At 38.9% G+C, this 16,122-nt stretch overlaps 1 protein-coding gene across 4 annotated transcripts in view; it reads left to right on the plus strand.

Annotated features, from left to right (window-relative positions):
• Positions 1 to 16,122, plus strand: part of TFCP2 (transcription factor CP2) — a 42,593-nt gene that overhangs the window by 13,255 nt on the left and 13,216 nt on the right. For all 4 annotated transcript variants that reach the window (XM_029954697.1, XM_029954698.1, XM_029954699.1 and 1 more), the window contains exons 2-4: positions 10,746 to 10,897; positions 11,466 to 11,542; positions 13,173 to 13,278. In XM_029954697.1, the coding sequence (XP_029810557.1) occupies positions 10,746 to 10,897; positions 11,466 to 11,542; positions 13,173 to 13,278 (335 nt within the window). The remainder of the gene's footprint in view (positions 1 to 10,745; positions 10,898 to 11,465; positions 11,543 to 13,172; positions 13,279 to 16,122) is intronic.

Consider the following 16,122-nt stretch of genomic DNA (forward strand, 5'->3'; position numbering starts at 1 on the left):
AGATAAGACATGTATTTAAATAGGTATGATACAGGCTAGAAACTGATATGTCAAAGCACTTAGAGATAAAGTGCTAGGAGTTTAGAGCATAGAAATACTAAATTCTACCTCGTGAAGGGGTATCTGAAAGAAGAGTAAGATTTGGACATGCAAAGATGGAGAAAGAAGATATTCCAGGCAGAGGGATTGATTGTAGGATTAATGTGATTGCTGGATTGTGAAGTTTGTGTACCTTTTTTTTTTCCTCTTCTAAATGTTTATTTTTGAGAGTGAGAGAGAGACACACACACACACAGAGCAGAGAGGGGAAGAGAGATAGGGAGACGCAGAATCTGAAGCAGGCTCCAGGCTCCGAGCTGTCAGCACAGAGCCCAACACAGGGCTCAAACCCATGAACCGCAAGATCATGACCTGAGCTGAAGTCCAACACTTAACACACTGAGCCACCAAGGCAGCTCGAAGTTTATACATCTTTTTCAAAATAATGCTAATTTGTTTTTCCCAGTAGACTTAGGAATTTAAATGTTTTGGTTTGTCCTACATCGAACCAATACTTTATTTAGTCACTGTCTTAAAATTTTTGTCATTTAGTAGGTGTGGATTTCATTGTGGTTTTATTAGCATTTTCCTGATTTTTTACGAGTCTAAGCACCTGTTCAGTATGTTTACTAGCCATTCATGTTTTCCCCTGAGAAGTAAGTATTCAGGTATTTTTGTGGGGAGAGGGTGTTTTTCATATTAAAGGAATTTTATTTTATAATTTACTTATTTATTTTTTTTTAAGTTTATTTATTTTTAAAGAGACAGAGTGTGTGTAGGGAGGGACAGAGAGAGAGGGAAAAGCCCAAGCAGACTCTTCACAGTCAGTGCACAGAGCCTGATGCAGGGCTCGAACCCAAGAAACCAGGAGATCATGATGTATGCTGAAATCAAGATTCAGACGCTTCATCAACTGAGCCATCTAGGTGCTTCTTAAATTTACATTAAAAAAAGTTTTTTTTTCTTTAAAAAAATATAGAGGGAGAGACAGAATCTGAAGCAGTTCCAGGCTCTGGACTCTTAGCAGAGCCCAACAAGGCTTGAACCCGTGAACTGGGGCTGAACCCAAGAACCGTGAGTCTTAACTGACTGAGCCACCCAGGGGCACCACATTTACATTTTTAAAGGTTACTTTGGCTGCAGATTGTGGGATAATGATAAAAAGATGGTATCATTCCTGAGAAGGATTAAAGTTTAGTGAACTAGGTATCTTCTGCTCTGCATATCCGTAAAGATGCAAATTACTTCCATCAGTCTACCTACAGTCCTGCTCTGATAACATCATCAGGCCTAATTTGAGATCTCTCCAGGGAGTGTGTTGGCCATTTTAGAAGACTAGGCTTTCATCGAAGGTGTGGTCTAAAGGAGGAGCAATTTTCATAAGGCTGTGAGCCCAAAAGGGAGAGAGATTGCTAAGACCTGTTTACCATTTCATATGACTAATGTTCTGATACTTTCAGGATTTTCCCAAAAGTCATTAGCAGTTAACGCTTTGAAAAAAAAAAAAAATCTATGCTTGTTTTTCACTGTGGGGAGGAATGGGGGACCAGGGAGATTTTGGGGCTTTGAGGAGAGGCTTGGTAGTAGGGATGGAATGAGCAAAGCAGAAGAACCCCAATGGATAGATGGTGAGTGATGCTTGTCCAAGAAGAGGGAAGGAAGTTAAACTGCATAAAATAAGAAAAGAAAATAAAGGAAAAGAAAAGGAAAGGTAGATATTTTGGACCTGAAAAGATTTGAGGCTTGGCATCGTATAAGGAAGGGCCTAAGTGTGGCTTCCCTCAGTCACAGGAAAACAAAAACAAGAATCTTGTTTTTCCATTTAGGTCATAGTATGATGGTAGATTTTGAATACTGAAATGGGAGTTCTACTTCCTTTATCAAAATTGTTGGATTCCTGAAATATATAACACAAATATTGTTGCAGTTTGCCATTTACCACCTAAATGGGAAGAGAGAATAATTTCAAATTCAATAAAGAGTCTGGTACTAATGATGCCACAGGTGATATTTTCAGTTAGCAGTGTTTTAATGAGATTTATAGGCTGGTCAGAGTTAATCCTGTAATCTAGGAAAAAAACTGAGAAAGCAGGCCTATATCTGGCAAATCTCCTGAGACAGGGCTTTGCCGATTCAGATTTCTTTGATTAGACTTTTAATAACTTACACAAGTTTATGGAAGTACATTTGTATCTGAAATTGGTCAGATACTTTTCAGTTTCCAAAATAAATAAGGCTTGCAGACAGGTTTGAAGTGAGAAGTTTTTAGTGGCTTTCTAAGCTAAAGGAAAATAAATAAAAAGTGCATTGCTTATAGCAGTAAATAAGTAGTAATTGACAATTCAACAGAGTAGAAATGAGGAAGATTCAGAAATGGGGGTGGGGGAGAGGAATTAGCTTCATTTTTGGGTAAACTTTGAGATGTACATAATGAATGACAACTATTCAAACTGCTGGTCTTTCATAACTGTGCTTAAGAAATAGAATGGCTTATATCTAGAAGTACTTATTTCTTTTTAAAAAATTTTTATATATTTTTGAGACAGAGCACAAGCAGGGGAGGGGCAGAGAGAGAGGGAGACACAGAATCGGAAGCAGGCTCCAGGCTCTGAGCTGTCAGCACAGAGCCGGATGTGGGGCTTGAACCCACAAACTGTGAGATCATGACCTGAGCTGAATGAAGTTGGACACTCAACCAACTGAGCCACCCAGGTCCCCCTAGAAGTACTTCTTAAAGTGCTTGAAGAGCATTAAACCCGGTATTGAGATCTGGGAAAAAAGTTCCAGAAATGTTTTCTGACAAGAAAGACTTGTCAGATGACCAGTATCTCTATCAGGGGCAGCATCATTATAAAATCCAGAGATGGTGTTTTCAGTATTTGCTCACTACTCATCAGACAGTCTGCATTTCAGGTTTGCAGTTGGAAGGGAGCGGTGGGGTTAAGGTACTCAGGTCAGAGTTCTATAAAACACCTGCTAGAGGTATATGGAGCCCCTTTTTTTTTTTATTTTTTTTAATGTTTTATTTATTTATTTTTGATACAGAGACAGAGCATGAGAGGGGGAGGGGCAGAGAGAGAAGGAGACACAGAACCAGAAGCAGGCTCCAGGCTCTGAGCTAGTTGTCAGCACAGAGCCTGACACGGGGCTTGAACCCACGAACGTGAGATCTGACCTGAGCTGAAGTCGGAGGCTTAACCGACTGAGCCACCCAGGCGCCCCTTACGGAGCCTTTTTGAGTTGCATCATTATTGCTCTGTATTTTAACATAATTCATTTATGCTTATCTGAATATCTGTAATACTGTAAGGACAGTGAATTAGAAGTAGGAAAACACATAGGTATTTCTAGAATAATGTAGTATGATTTGTTCCTGTTCACAGATAGGAATTTATATAATGATGCTATACTTTTATTTATTTTTTTAAACTTTTTTAATGTCTTTTATTTATTTTTGAGAGACAGAGACAGCACGAGCAGGGGAGGGTCAGAGAGAGAGGAAGACACAGAATCTGAAGCAGCTTCCAGGCTCTGAGCCAGCTGTCAGCACAGAGCCCGACGCGGGGCTTGAACCCACGAACTGTGAGATCATGACCTGAGCCGAAGCCGGCTGCTTAACCGACTGAGCCCCCCAGGTGCCCCGATGCTATACTTTTAAAGGGACCCTATCTGTAATTTGATTACTGTTCCATCCTTACCACATAAAACAGGGCCCAGAAAATCAGAAAATAGTAGATGCTAAGACTATTTGCTCAATAAATGAGAAAGAAAAAAAAAAGGAAGAAGAGTCTACAAGTTACAGCAGAAGATGACTTGAAAACTTTTACTTCCAAATAGTTTCTGACTTAAAAAGCAGGATTTGGATTGCAGTTTTTAAGATAGTCTTCAGTGTGAATATGCAGGCTGTTATATTTTGCAGCACTCTTTGTTCCCTTGCGACGGAGAGTTATGTGCTGTCTGAGTTTAAGAATGAGAGAGCCAAAAGGGAGCTAAATAAGAATGAGTTGCGGAAGTCACTTTTCTATTGAGTACTGTCTGTGTGAGTCTCTGTATTTCTTTAATTGTCTATTAAAGTAGAAAACATTCCCTCTTCTTAAGTAGCTGAATGACAGTCTGATGTGGAAGACTTGTCTTGTACTGTGTTGTTTTTTGAATACTAATAAACGGATTATAAATAAACTTGATTTAATTTAGTACAAAGTTCTAAGGGAAAGAGGAGCAGTGTTCTTCAAACTGCAGGTTGTGGTTAATGTTTTCAAAAATGAAGTCAAATAAAAAATACCAAAACTAAGTATTGTTTTGTGAAACTTGTTTCAGTTCTGGAAACATATCCAGTGGGTCTTAATATAAAAATGACTTACTTGGGCGCCTGGGTGACTCAGTCATTTAAGCACCTGACTCTTGATTTGGATTGGGTCATAATCTCATGGCGTGTGGGATCGAGCCCTGCATTAGGCTCTGCACTGACAGTATGGAACCTGCCTGGAATATTCTCTCTCTTTCTCTCTTTGTTTCTCAAACATTGCTTATGCACTCTCTCTCTCTCGAAATAAATAAACTTTAAAAATTTTTTCCAAAAATTACTTAATGTAAATGGTATTCAGAAAAATGTGAAGGCCATAGGACAAGAGCATGTGAAAAGATGGAGGAAAAGAGGTGGTCGTCCTATCATTCTCTCTGTTTAAAAATATTATCACTATGATCATTTCTTTTTTTCTTATTTTTAACTTTTTGAATTTGCATCTAAGTTAGCATATAGTGCAACAGTGATTTCAGGAGTAGATTCCTTAATACCCCTTACCCATTTAGCTCATCCCCCTCCCACAACCCCTCCAGTAACCCTCTATTCTACATATTTAAGAGTCTCTTATGTTTTTGTCCCCCTTCCTTTTTTTATATTATTTTTGCTTCTTTTCCCTTATGCTCATCTGTTTTGTATGTTAAAGTCCTCATATGAGTGAAGTCATATGATATTTGTCTTTCTCTGACTCCTTTCGCTTAGCATAATACCCGCCAGTTCTATCCATGTTGCTCCAAATGCCAAGATTTCATTCTTTTTGATTGCTGAGTAATACTCCAATGTACATATATACCACATCTTCTTTATCCATTCACCTGTCGATGGACATTTGGGCTCTTTCCATACTTTGGCTATTGTTGATAGGGCTGTTATAAACATTGGGGTGCATGTGCCTCTTTTTAGACAACATATCTGTATCCCTTGGATAAATACCTAGTATTGCAATTGCTAGGTCATAGGGTAGTTCTATTTTTAATTTTTTGAGGAACCTCCATACTGTTTTCCAGAGTGGCTGCACCAGTTTGCACTCCCACCAGCAGTGCAAAAGAGATCCTCTTTGCATCCTTTCCAACATCTCTTGTTTCCTGAGTTGTTCATGTTAGCCATTCTGACAGGTGTGAGGTAGTATCTCATTGTGGTTTTGATTTGTAGTTCCCTGATGGTGAGTGATGTTGAGCATTTTTTCATGAGTCAGTTGGCTATCTGAGTGTCTTAAGATTTCATGTCTCGTGCCCATTTCTTTACTGGATTATTTGGTTTTTGGGTGTTGAGTTTGATAAGTTCTTTATAGATTTTGGATACTAACCCTTTATCTGATTGGTCATTTGCAGATATCTTCTCCCATTCTGTTGGTTGCCTTTTAGTTTTGCTGATTGTTTCCTTTCCTGTGCAGAGGCTTTTTATCTCGATGAGGCCCCATAGTTCATTTTTGCTTTTGTTTCTCTTGCTTCCAGAGACATGTTGAGTAAGAAGTTGCTGCAGCCAAGGTCAAAGAGGTTTTTGCCTGCTTTCCCCTCAAGGATTTCGATGGCTTCCTGTCTTACATTTAGGTCTTTCATCCATTTTGAGTTTATTTTTGTGTATGGTGTAAGAAAGTAGTCCAGGTTCATTTTTCTGCATGTCGCTGTCCAGTTTTCCGATCACCACTTGCTGAAGAGACTGTCTTTATTCCATTGGCTATTCTTTCCTGCTCTGTCAAAGATTGGTTAGCCATATGTTTGTGAGTCCATTTCTGGTTCTCTATTCTGTTCCATCTGAGTGTCTGTTTTTCTCTTAATAGGGCCAGACTCTTCTCGTTTTTTCCCTCTATCTCTCACACTTTCTTTTCTTTTCTTTTCTTTTTTTTTTTTTTACCCACTTGCTTATTCTTTGGATCTGACCATATTGTTTAAAGTCTTTACTACCGTTTCTTTACCAGAAGAGTGAAGATAAGTGTTTCATTGGCAGTATAGTTTTTATAGCATTAATATATTTTATTTATTTATTTATTTAGATTTTTAAAATTCGAGTATAGTTGACATACACTATTATATTAGTTTCAGGTATACAACACAATAATTCAACTTCTCTATTTTTTTCTATAAAGTCAGGTTTTTTTAATGTTTTTTATTTATTTTCGACACAGAGCATGAGAGGGGGACGGGCAGAGAGAGGGGGAGACAGAATTGGAGCTTATCAGCACAGAGCTGGACGCAGGGCTTGAACCCACAAATGTGAGATCATGCCCTGAGCCGAAGTCAGAGGCTTAGCCGTCTGAGCCCCACAGGTGCCCCTAATTCAGCTTCTCTATGTGTTATGCTGTGCTCACCACAAGTGTAGGTGCCGTCTGTCACCAGACAGTGCGTGCAGTATCATCAGCCGTGTTCCCCGTGCTGTGTCTTTTATTCCTCTGACTTACTCATTCCATAACTGGAAGCTTGTGTCTCCTCCCTTTTACCTGTTTTGTCTTTTGCCTCACCCCCTTCCCTCTGGCAACCATCAGTTCTCTCTAGGTCTGCTTTTTGTTTGTTTATTCATTTTGTAGGTTCCAGACAGAAGTGAAATCATATGGTATTTGCCTTTCTCGGTATGACATATTTCACCTTGCATATTGCCCTGCAGTCTGTCCATGTTGTCACAAATGGGAAGGTCGCATCCTTTTTTTATGACTTTCCTTGATGCTCTGGACAACCTGTCTACTTGCCTCTCTTACTCAAGGAGGGCTCATCACACCTTTCCCTCTCTCTTCCCGAGGCTCTCTCCAGAAGAGGGCATTCAGCAGCTAGTAGGCCTGAGGGAGAAGGTTAATTAAACGATAGCTGTGAATTCATACAGACCAGGCAGAGGCTCCTGATCTCGAAAGAGCAGTTTATGCCTCAGAAGACTGTGAAGCAGGTCTTCATGGAATCCTGGCTGTATACAGCGAAGATCACTGCTAATCCTGCTTCTGTTCCTATTTGCTTCCACAGAGATGCTTTCTGCTATGTTTTCACTCTCAGGTGTGAGTTTCTGCTTAGTGACGTACATGTTTAACCTATGCTCAACTTACCTTTTGAAAGGAAAGGAAGAAAATTTCTGTATCCTTACATTTGATCACATGTAGAGTGAGATTTCAGCCTCTACAGTGATCACAATGAGGGGCACATGGGTGGCTCAGTCAGTTAAGCGGCTGACTTCAGGTCAATTCATGATCTAATGGTCTGAGAGTTCCAGCCCCGCGTCAGGCTCTATGCTGACAGCTCAGAGCCTGGAGCCTTCTTCTGATTCTGTGTCTCCCCCTCTCTCTGGCCCACCACTGCTTGCTCTCTGTCTCTGTCTCACTCTCTCTCAAAAATAATCAACATTTAAAAAATTTTAAAAACCCAAAATGATCACAATGTACTAGCTGAATATTCTAGAGAATGCAAACAAAAATGTAAATCACATCAAATATTTACTAAGCACAGGAAACAGAATTACTCCTTCAGATAGCCGTGTGTCATCGGAATTAATCAAATACATGAAGCAGCAGCACCTGGCTGGCTCAGTCGATGGAACATGGGACTCTTGACTTCTGGTTTGTGAGTGCAAGCCCCACACTGAGTGTAGAGATTACTTAACCAAAAAAGAATCTTAAAAGATAAATAAAATCTTAAGTATAAGAGGCAGTGAGAAAACATAATAAAATGCTAAATTATACTTTGGTATCAACTACTTCGACTCTACCAGAGTGGGTTTCCCTAATCCATGCTCCATTTACCCCTGAGAAGGAGGGGTAGACGTCTGTATTTCCAAATCTGTTACTATTTCTTACTTAATCTGTTACTGTTTTGCTATAAACAGGGGCCTAGAACTGTCTTCACCAATGACCTTTAGCCCCCACCTCTGGGAATGAAGTTGAATGGTATTCTCGACCCCATAGCAGAGTAAAAGAAATGCAGGAACGTGAATAGTTCAAATATGTTTGAGGTTTTTGGATCTTAAAATCTCTGATGAGAAAATATAGCTTTGTGTATTTTGTTTGGCTGTTTTGTTTAATTTTAAGGGTGACTCTTAGAATCTGTTTTAAAATTTAGGCATCAAATGACAGTCCTTTGCTTAATCATAAGGGATTAGGTGTGAAGCCACATTATATTGACATGACCAGGGACTGTTGCTATATATTAACCTTGCTAGGCAGTAACATTGAGGAGGAAGAAAAATACCCAACATTCCTAAAGGTTGAGCTGTTGCTATGTTGCAAATCCGATTTGCTTTGATTCCTGGTAATCTTCACTAATCTTTCAAGGAATCATCAGATGTGATGTTTTTGAGAATGATATGTATTGAGAATGGCATGGCAATAAGTCTCCCAGAGCCTAAGGTCATATTTCTGCAGTCTTGTATTGTTTTGCTTTGTGTTCTGTACTATTTGTTGTGGGAGCATTGGTAGCTAGCCTCCTGACTTTAGAGGTGGAGGGAATGGAATGGAGTACCTTTCTAGAAAACCCATACTTGTACAGTTTTATGTAGTCTCAAGGGATCGGTAGTACGTTTCACCCGACAAATTAATACGGACAGAAAGAGGGATTCCTTGCCTTCTCCACTCCATCCCATCATTTGAGCACAGTACACACACCTCCAGACCGAAGGGGACGAAGCACCTTTTGATTTTCTAACCCTTGAGATACTTTTTAGCACCAAGAAACTTGTGTTCCATAAAAGCTGGTTTGCATCACGAGTGCCTGGATTCAACTAGTAACACATAACCTTGCTATTTAGACATCAGCAGAAAAGAGAAATTTCTTTCTTTTCTCTTCCCTCCCCTCTGCTTTTTTTGTTTTTTAGCATTTATACCATTACATTTTTATTACTCTTATGTAGATTATTAGGACAAAAATCAGAGCATTTTCTCTTGTTTTGCTTTCCGATAAGAATTTATAATGTTGTCTCTAAGATTTACACGAGTTCAGCCATTTTCCTGTTGGTTTTGCCTGGATGTAATGTTTGGGGGGATGTTTGTACGCTGCTGAGGGTGCATTTAAGAATTGCCGTGGAACCCACACACTTAGCCTGGTATAGAACATTTTTATCTCCCCAGAAAGTTCTCTTGTGTGTCTTCCAAGTCAGTCTCTGCCCTGCCAGGAAACTGCTGTTCTCCTTGGTTTTGCCTGTTTTAGAACACCATATAAATGGAATCAGATGTCATATATTCTTTTTGTCAAGCTTCTTTTGTTCAGTTCTATGTCTGTGAGACTCATCATGTTGTCGCACTCCTCTGTTTGGCTGAGCAGTGTTCCGTGGGGGGACGTGCCACAGTTTGTGCATCCAGTTCTCTTAATTATAAACGTTTGTATTTCCAATTTTTGTTTTTATGCTATGAGCTTTTATGTTCAAGCCTTAAGTGGACGTATATTTTCATTTCTCTTGGATAAATATCTCTGAATAAAATTGCTGGATCAAAGGGCAGATAGCTGTTTACTTTCATAAGAAATGGCCAGGCCTTTTGCTAAAGTGGTTGTGTTATGTTATACTCCTGCTGGCAAAGAATATGGGTTCTGGTTGCTCCCTATCCTTGCCAACATTTGGGTTGTCATCCTTTTTTAATTTTAGCTGTTCTGGTGAACACATGTATAAATTCTTTAAAATAAAATACATTTTATTTTGAGAATTTTGTGGCATGTCTTGGGATCATTGGAAATACTCTTTTAATTTGGTACATCTCTTAAGATTCTGGTCTGGGGCGAATGTTGATCATAACAGTCGGTCTCCAGGATAGGGTCCAGGGTGTTCTTTCCCACTAATCCATGGCTAGAGTTTATGAAGGAAAATTACTGTTAGTCCTTTACATCAATTTTAGTCCCTTATGGATTTCAAAATATTTTCTCACATATTAACTCTAGATAGCAGACGTGGTTCCCCTTTTATAGATGAAGGAACGAAGACTAGACAGCTTGTCGAAGATTTGCTTAAGCTTTTAGGAATGGAAACATAGCACTTTTAGTTAGCTGTCTTCCACAGAATGTAAGCTGACCTTGAAATATACACCGGTCATTGATTTATCCTTTTCAAGCAGCTTCTAGGAATTCTGAGTCTTGTTTTAGTCCTTAGAGTAGATCAGCTGATGTGGTTGTAAAGATAACTACAGTTGGTGCCTTTCTAAGAACAGACACATCACCACGTGTCCTGAATTGACGTTTTGGAACTCTGCATATAATTTTTCAGGGCTTTTTTAGAAACCCCTGTCTAGGTCTAGGGTTAAGCAGTGAATATCTGTCTTTGCCCACATTGTTGTTTGTGGTAAGGGGGATATCACAGCAGGTAATCTGAACTGAATGGTTGGGAAGAAACTTCATGGAAGTGAGTAATGTTTATAGTTTTCCAAGCAAATTGCAGTTGAGTTGTTTCAGCATAAATCCACTCTTACAGCACTGTCAGATGTTAATGTAAGTTATTTGTTTTATTTCAGTGATGTCCTTGCATTGCCCATTTTTAAGCAAGAAGAATCAAGTTTGCCCCCTGATAATGAGAATAAAATCCTACCTTTTCAATATGTGCTTTGTGCTGCCACCTCTCCAGCAGTGAAGCTCCATGATGAGACCCTGACATATCTCAATCAAGGTTAGATGCTTCCCTATTTGTTAGTATTATTGAAGGTGTGCCGGATTGATGATATTTTATTCAGTATACTTCTATGTGAAAAGTACATCTTTCTAGTGTGACCTGTCAGAATTGAAGCCTTCAGAGATTTTCACTTCATGGCATATTTAATGTATATTACTGGCTTCTTTTGTGTACTTGCCCATTTTTAGTTCCTGTCTCCCTCTTTCTTTCTAATCCCTGGTCCCTGGACATCCCTATTCATTGGTTACAGACAGTGAAGTATTCATATTACCTTACCCAGCTCTGTTTACCAGTTGTGTGGCCTTGGACAAGTTACTTAAATCCTTTACGTTTCAGTTCCTTTACCTGTAAAAATGGGATTGATACTACTTTTGAGAATTTTATCAGTTAAGTATAGAATGTATGAAAACACTTAGCACTGTGCCTAGTGCATAGTAAAGGATTATAGTTTTGTTAATAATACTAATAATATTATACTTTTGTGTAGTCAGCCAAATTGTATTCTTTGTGCATCTTGCAAAGTTAATTTATGATTAATATAATATGTAGTTACTTTTTCTTCTAGGACAGTCCTATGAAATTCGTATGCTAGACAATAGGAAACTTGGAGAACTTCCAGAAATTAATGGCAAGTTGGTGAAGGTAAAAGAAAATGAATAAATCATTTCTCTGCACGATACTTTTGGGTAATATTCTTTTGCTTCCACTAAGGGCTTGGTGGTATCTCTTACCTACTATAATTTGCTTGCAGAGTGGTAAGCTGTAATTCCTTTGGAGTGAGAGGGAGCCCCTTATTCACATAGATTTTTCACAGCGGCAGAAACAGAAGGCTTACCACTCCATGTCAGAGTAGTCTCCTGGCTCAGTAAAGTTGTTTCGGGGGGAATAGAGTAACCGCCTTGAAATTTTTAGAAAAGCTCCAGTGTCCCTTTGGATACTTGGTCTAGTAACAAGGAAAACAGACACTACTCTTGACGAGCGCAGTTATTTTAGTCTAGACTTAGAGCAGTGCGTTCACAGCACATTTGGGACTGAGGAGTTTGGTCAGCAGCTGTAAAAGTTGGTGGGGGGGTATACATAAGCACCTCCACAAAGCAAGAGTAACAAAAGGAAAGCTGGTAGATACAGCGCCTGCTTACCCTCAGTGTTGGGCAGTGGGATAGCAAGCAGGGAACTTGGTGAGTTTTTCATATACATCTGAAGAGCTGAGCTGGATATTACATGGTAAGAGTAGAAACTTATAGAAATGCTTCTAACAGGAATCCTTTATGGCCAGTCCATGAGGACTGATGTTTAAGCCAACCTTTAAATATGGTGCCAGTAACTATAAAGATTATGTCTGAGCACTTATAAATTTTCCCCTGAAGTAGAATTTGGTATGATATGATGGATTTTAGGGTAAAACAGGTCTTTTTTTTTTTTTAAGTTTATTATTATTTATTTATTTAAATAGTTTATTACCAAGTTGGTTTCCATATAACACCCAGTGTTCTTCCCCACAAGTGTCCCTCTGCAATATTACTATTTGTTTTTGAGAGAGAGAGTGAGAGCGCAGGGGAGGAGCAGATAGAGAGACGGAAACAGAGAATCCCAAGCAAGCTCCACACCACCAGCCCAGAGCCCAGTGTGGGATTCGAACCCACAGGCTGTGAGATCATGACCTGAGCCAAAACCAAGACCCAATTGCTTAGCTGACTGAGCCACCCAGGCGCCCTTAGGGTGAAACAGGTCTTAGGAAAAATAATTTTAGATTATATCTAGAAAACCAACTGGAGGTAACTTGTGCTGGTTTTCTTGGGTTAGCACTGATTTTTATTTTTATTTATTTTATTTTTTCAAATTTTTATTTAAATTCTAGTTAACATATAGCATAATATTGGTTTCAGGAGTAGAATTTAGTGATTCATCACTTACAGATACCCAGTACTCATCCCAAGTACCTGCCTTAATCCGTGTCACTCATTTAGCCCATCCCCTAGCCCCATCCCTCCGTCAGCCCTGTTTTTTCTCTATCTTTAAGAGCCTCTTATGATTTGCTTCCCTCTCTTTTTTTTTACCCCCTTTCCTATATGTTCATCTGTTTTGTTTCTTAAATTCCACATAAGAGTATAATTATGTGGTATTTGTCTTTCTCTGACTGACTTGATTCGCTTAGTATAATACACTCTAGCTCCACCGCGTTGTTGCACATGACAAGATCTCATTGTTCTTGACAGGTCAGACTAATTATTAAAGGACCCTATTATCATTTGATTGTGTCGCTTCCTTTCAGAGCATATTCCGGGTAGTGTTCCATGACCGCCGACTACAATACACTGAACATCAGCAGCTGGAGGGCTGGAGGTGGAACCGACCTGGAGATAGAATTCTTGACATTGGTGAGTTCAGGGACTCTCTTGCCCAGGAAGTGCTTATAAGTATGGTCTGAGAGTCTGTTTTCTTTGCTTGATGTTTACCTTGATTCAAGATGCTTCAGGCGCTCAATTAGTATAAACCCCGAAGGGGTTATTGACTATAAGCATAAAAAATTATTGGGATGATAACACCAAAATTGAAGTTGGAACACTTGAGTTCCATAGCAATTACATCCATTAATTTAGGGTGATTTTATTATTTATTTTTTAAATTTAGTTGTGGTAAAATATATAGAACATAAAATTTAGTATTTTAAAACATTTTAAAGTAAATAATTTGTGCACATTCACATTGTGCAGCTGTCACTACTATCCGTCTCCAGAACTTTTTTCATCTTGCAAAACTGAAACTCTAAAACCATGAAACAATAACTCCCCATCCCCAGCCCCTGGCAACTACCGTTTCCACTTTTTGTCTGAATAAATTTACTCTTAAGTGAAATCATCCAGTGTTTGTCTCTTTGTGATTGGCTTGTTTCACTGAACATAATCCTCAAGCTTCATTCATCTAGTGGTATATATACATCAGAATTTTCCTCCTTTTTAAGTCTGAAATCCGTTCCGTTGTGTATAAATACCACATTTTGTTTATCCATTCGTCCTTTAATAGACACTGGGGCTGATTCTACCTTTTGGTGATTGTGAGTAATGCAGCTTATGACCATGGAAATATAGTTATTTATTTCAGTCTCTGCTTTCAGTTCTTCTGGGTATAAACCCAGAAATGGAATTGCTAGATCATATGTGATAATTCTATTCTTAATTTCTTGAGGAACCACCATACTGTTTTCGTAGCAGCTGCACATTTTACATTCCCATCAGGAGTGAACCAGGGTTCTAATGACTCTACCTCCTCGCCAACATGTGTTATTTTCCTTTTTATTTTATTTTTTTAAATTTTAAAATGTTTTATTTATTTTTTATAATTTTTTAATGTTTATTTATTTTTGAGAGAAAGAGAGAGCAAGTAGGGGAGAGGCAGAGAGGGAGACACAGAATCTGAAGCAGGCTCCGGGGTCCGAGCTGTCAGCACAGAGCCCGTCGCGGGACTCAAACCCATGAACCATGAGATCATGACCTGAGCCAAAGTTGGCCGCTTAACTGACTGAGCCACCCGGATTCCCCAATGTTTTATTTATTTTTGAGAGACACAGAGAGGGAGACAGAAGCCAAAAGAGGCTCCAGGCTCTGAACTGTCTGCATAGAGCCTGATGCAGGACTCAGACTCCCGAACTGCAAGATCATGACCTGAGCCAAAGTCAGAGGCTCAACTGACTGAGCCACCCAGGTGCCCCTATTTTCCTTTTTTTAAAATAGTAGCCATCCTAATGATGTGAATTGGTATCTCATTATGGTTTTAATTTTACATTTCTCTAATGATGAGTTCTGTTGGGTGTCTTTTCATGTGCTTGTTGGCCATGTATGTATCTTCCCTGAAGACATATATATTCAAGTCCTTTCTTTGTTTTTGAATCTGGTTGTTTTGTTGCTGTTGGTTGTTGAGTTGTAGGAGTGCTTTATATATTCTGGATATTAACCCCCTATCAGATATGTGCTTTACAATGTTTTCTTCCATTCTGTGTGGGTTGTCTTTTCACTGTGTTGATAATATCCTTTGATGTATAGAAGTTTTAAATTTTGATGTAGTCCAGTTAATGTATTTAATTTTATTGCCTTGCCTGTGCTTTTGGTGTCACATTTAAGAAATTGTTACAAAACCCAGTGAAGCTTTTCCTGATATATTTTATAGTTTTAGCTCTTACATTTAGGTGTTTGATACATTTTTCAGTTCATTTTTGTGTATGGTATAAAGTAAGAGTTCACCTTAATTCTTTGGATGTGGATATTCAGTTTTTCTGAAGCTATTTGTTGAAACAACTATTCTTTTCCAACTGATTGGTCTTGGCACCTTTGTCAAACATCATTTGACCACATATGTGAGAATTCATTTCCGGGCTCTCTCTTGTATTCCATTTGTCTATGTCTCCATCTTTATGCCAGCACCACACTGACCTAACTTTGATAACTGCAACTTCGTAGTAAGTTTTGAAATCTGGATTGTTTTGGTTATTCAGGGTCTGATGTTTTCAGTATGTATAAAAGGGGCGAGGTTTTCCCCCCAAATGCTGCAAATTCTTTTATTTTACTAATACCTGAGAGACAGATGGGGTTTGTTTTACCTATTAAGAGATCTGGGATTAGAATCTATGTCTCTTGATTTGCAGTTTATATTTTTCCCCCTCCTACTTTGCTATACAGAGTAGAATTTCTTTTTCTTGTTTTTTTTTTTTTAACTTTTTACTGTTTATTTATTTTTGAGAGAGAGGGAGGGAGGGGGAAGGGCAGAGAGAGAGGGGGACACAGAATCGGAAGCAGGCTCCAAGCTCTGAGCTGTCAGCCTAGAGCCTGATGCGGGGCTTGAACTCTCAAGCCTCAAGATCATGACCTGAGCTGAAGTTGGACGTTTAACCAATGGAGCCACTCAGGCCCCCTAGAATAGGGTTTAAGGGAAGCTGTTTTACAAACATACATGCAGTCTCTCTTCATGAATGTACATTTAATCCTGGGATCTATGTCTTTGACCTCCTCCTGGTCATAATCTCCTACTAGTAAATGTAATTGTTAAACAAATCTAAGTACCTACTAGCTTTATCTAAGAAAACACTGATCTCATACATCCTGATACCCATTTGATAAACTGACCTTAGGATGAATCCAACACAACTAACATTGTGGGATCCATTTAATGCTTTGTTGTTTGAATCACAGTAAAATGGATAGTTAGTACTGTAGCTGATAATATCAGCC

Source organism: Suricata suricatta, chromosome 10 (assembly GCF_006229205.1).
Source record: "Suricata suricatta isolate VVHF042 chromosome 10, meerkat_22Aug2017_6uvM2_HiC, whole genome shotgun sequence".
NCBI lineage: Eukaryota > Metazoa > Chordata > Mammalia > Carnivora > Herpestidae > Suricata > Suricata suricatta.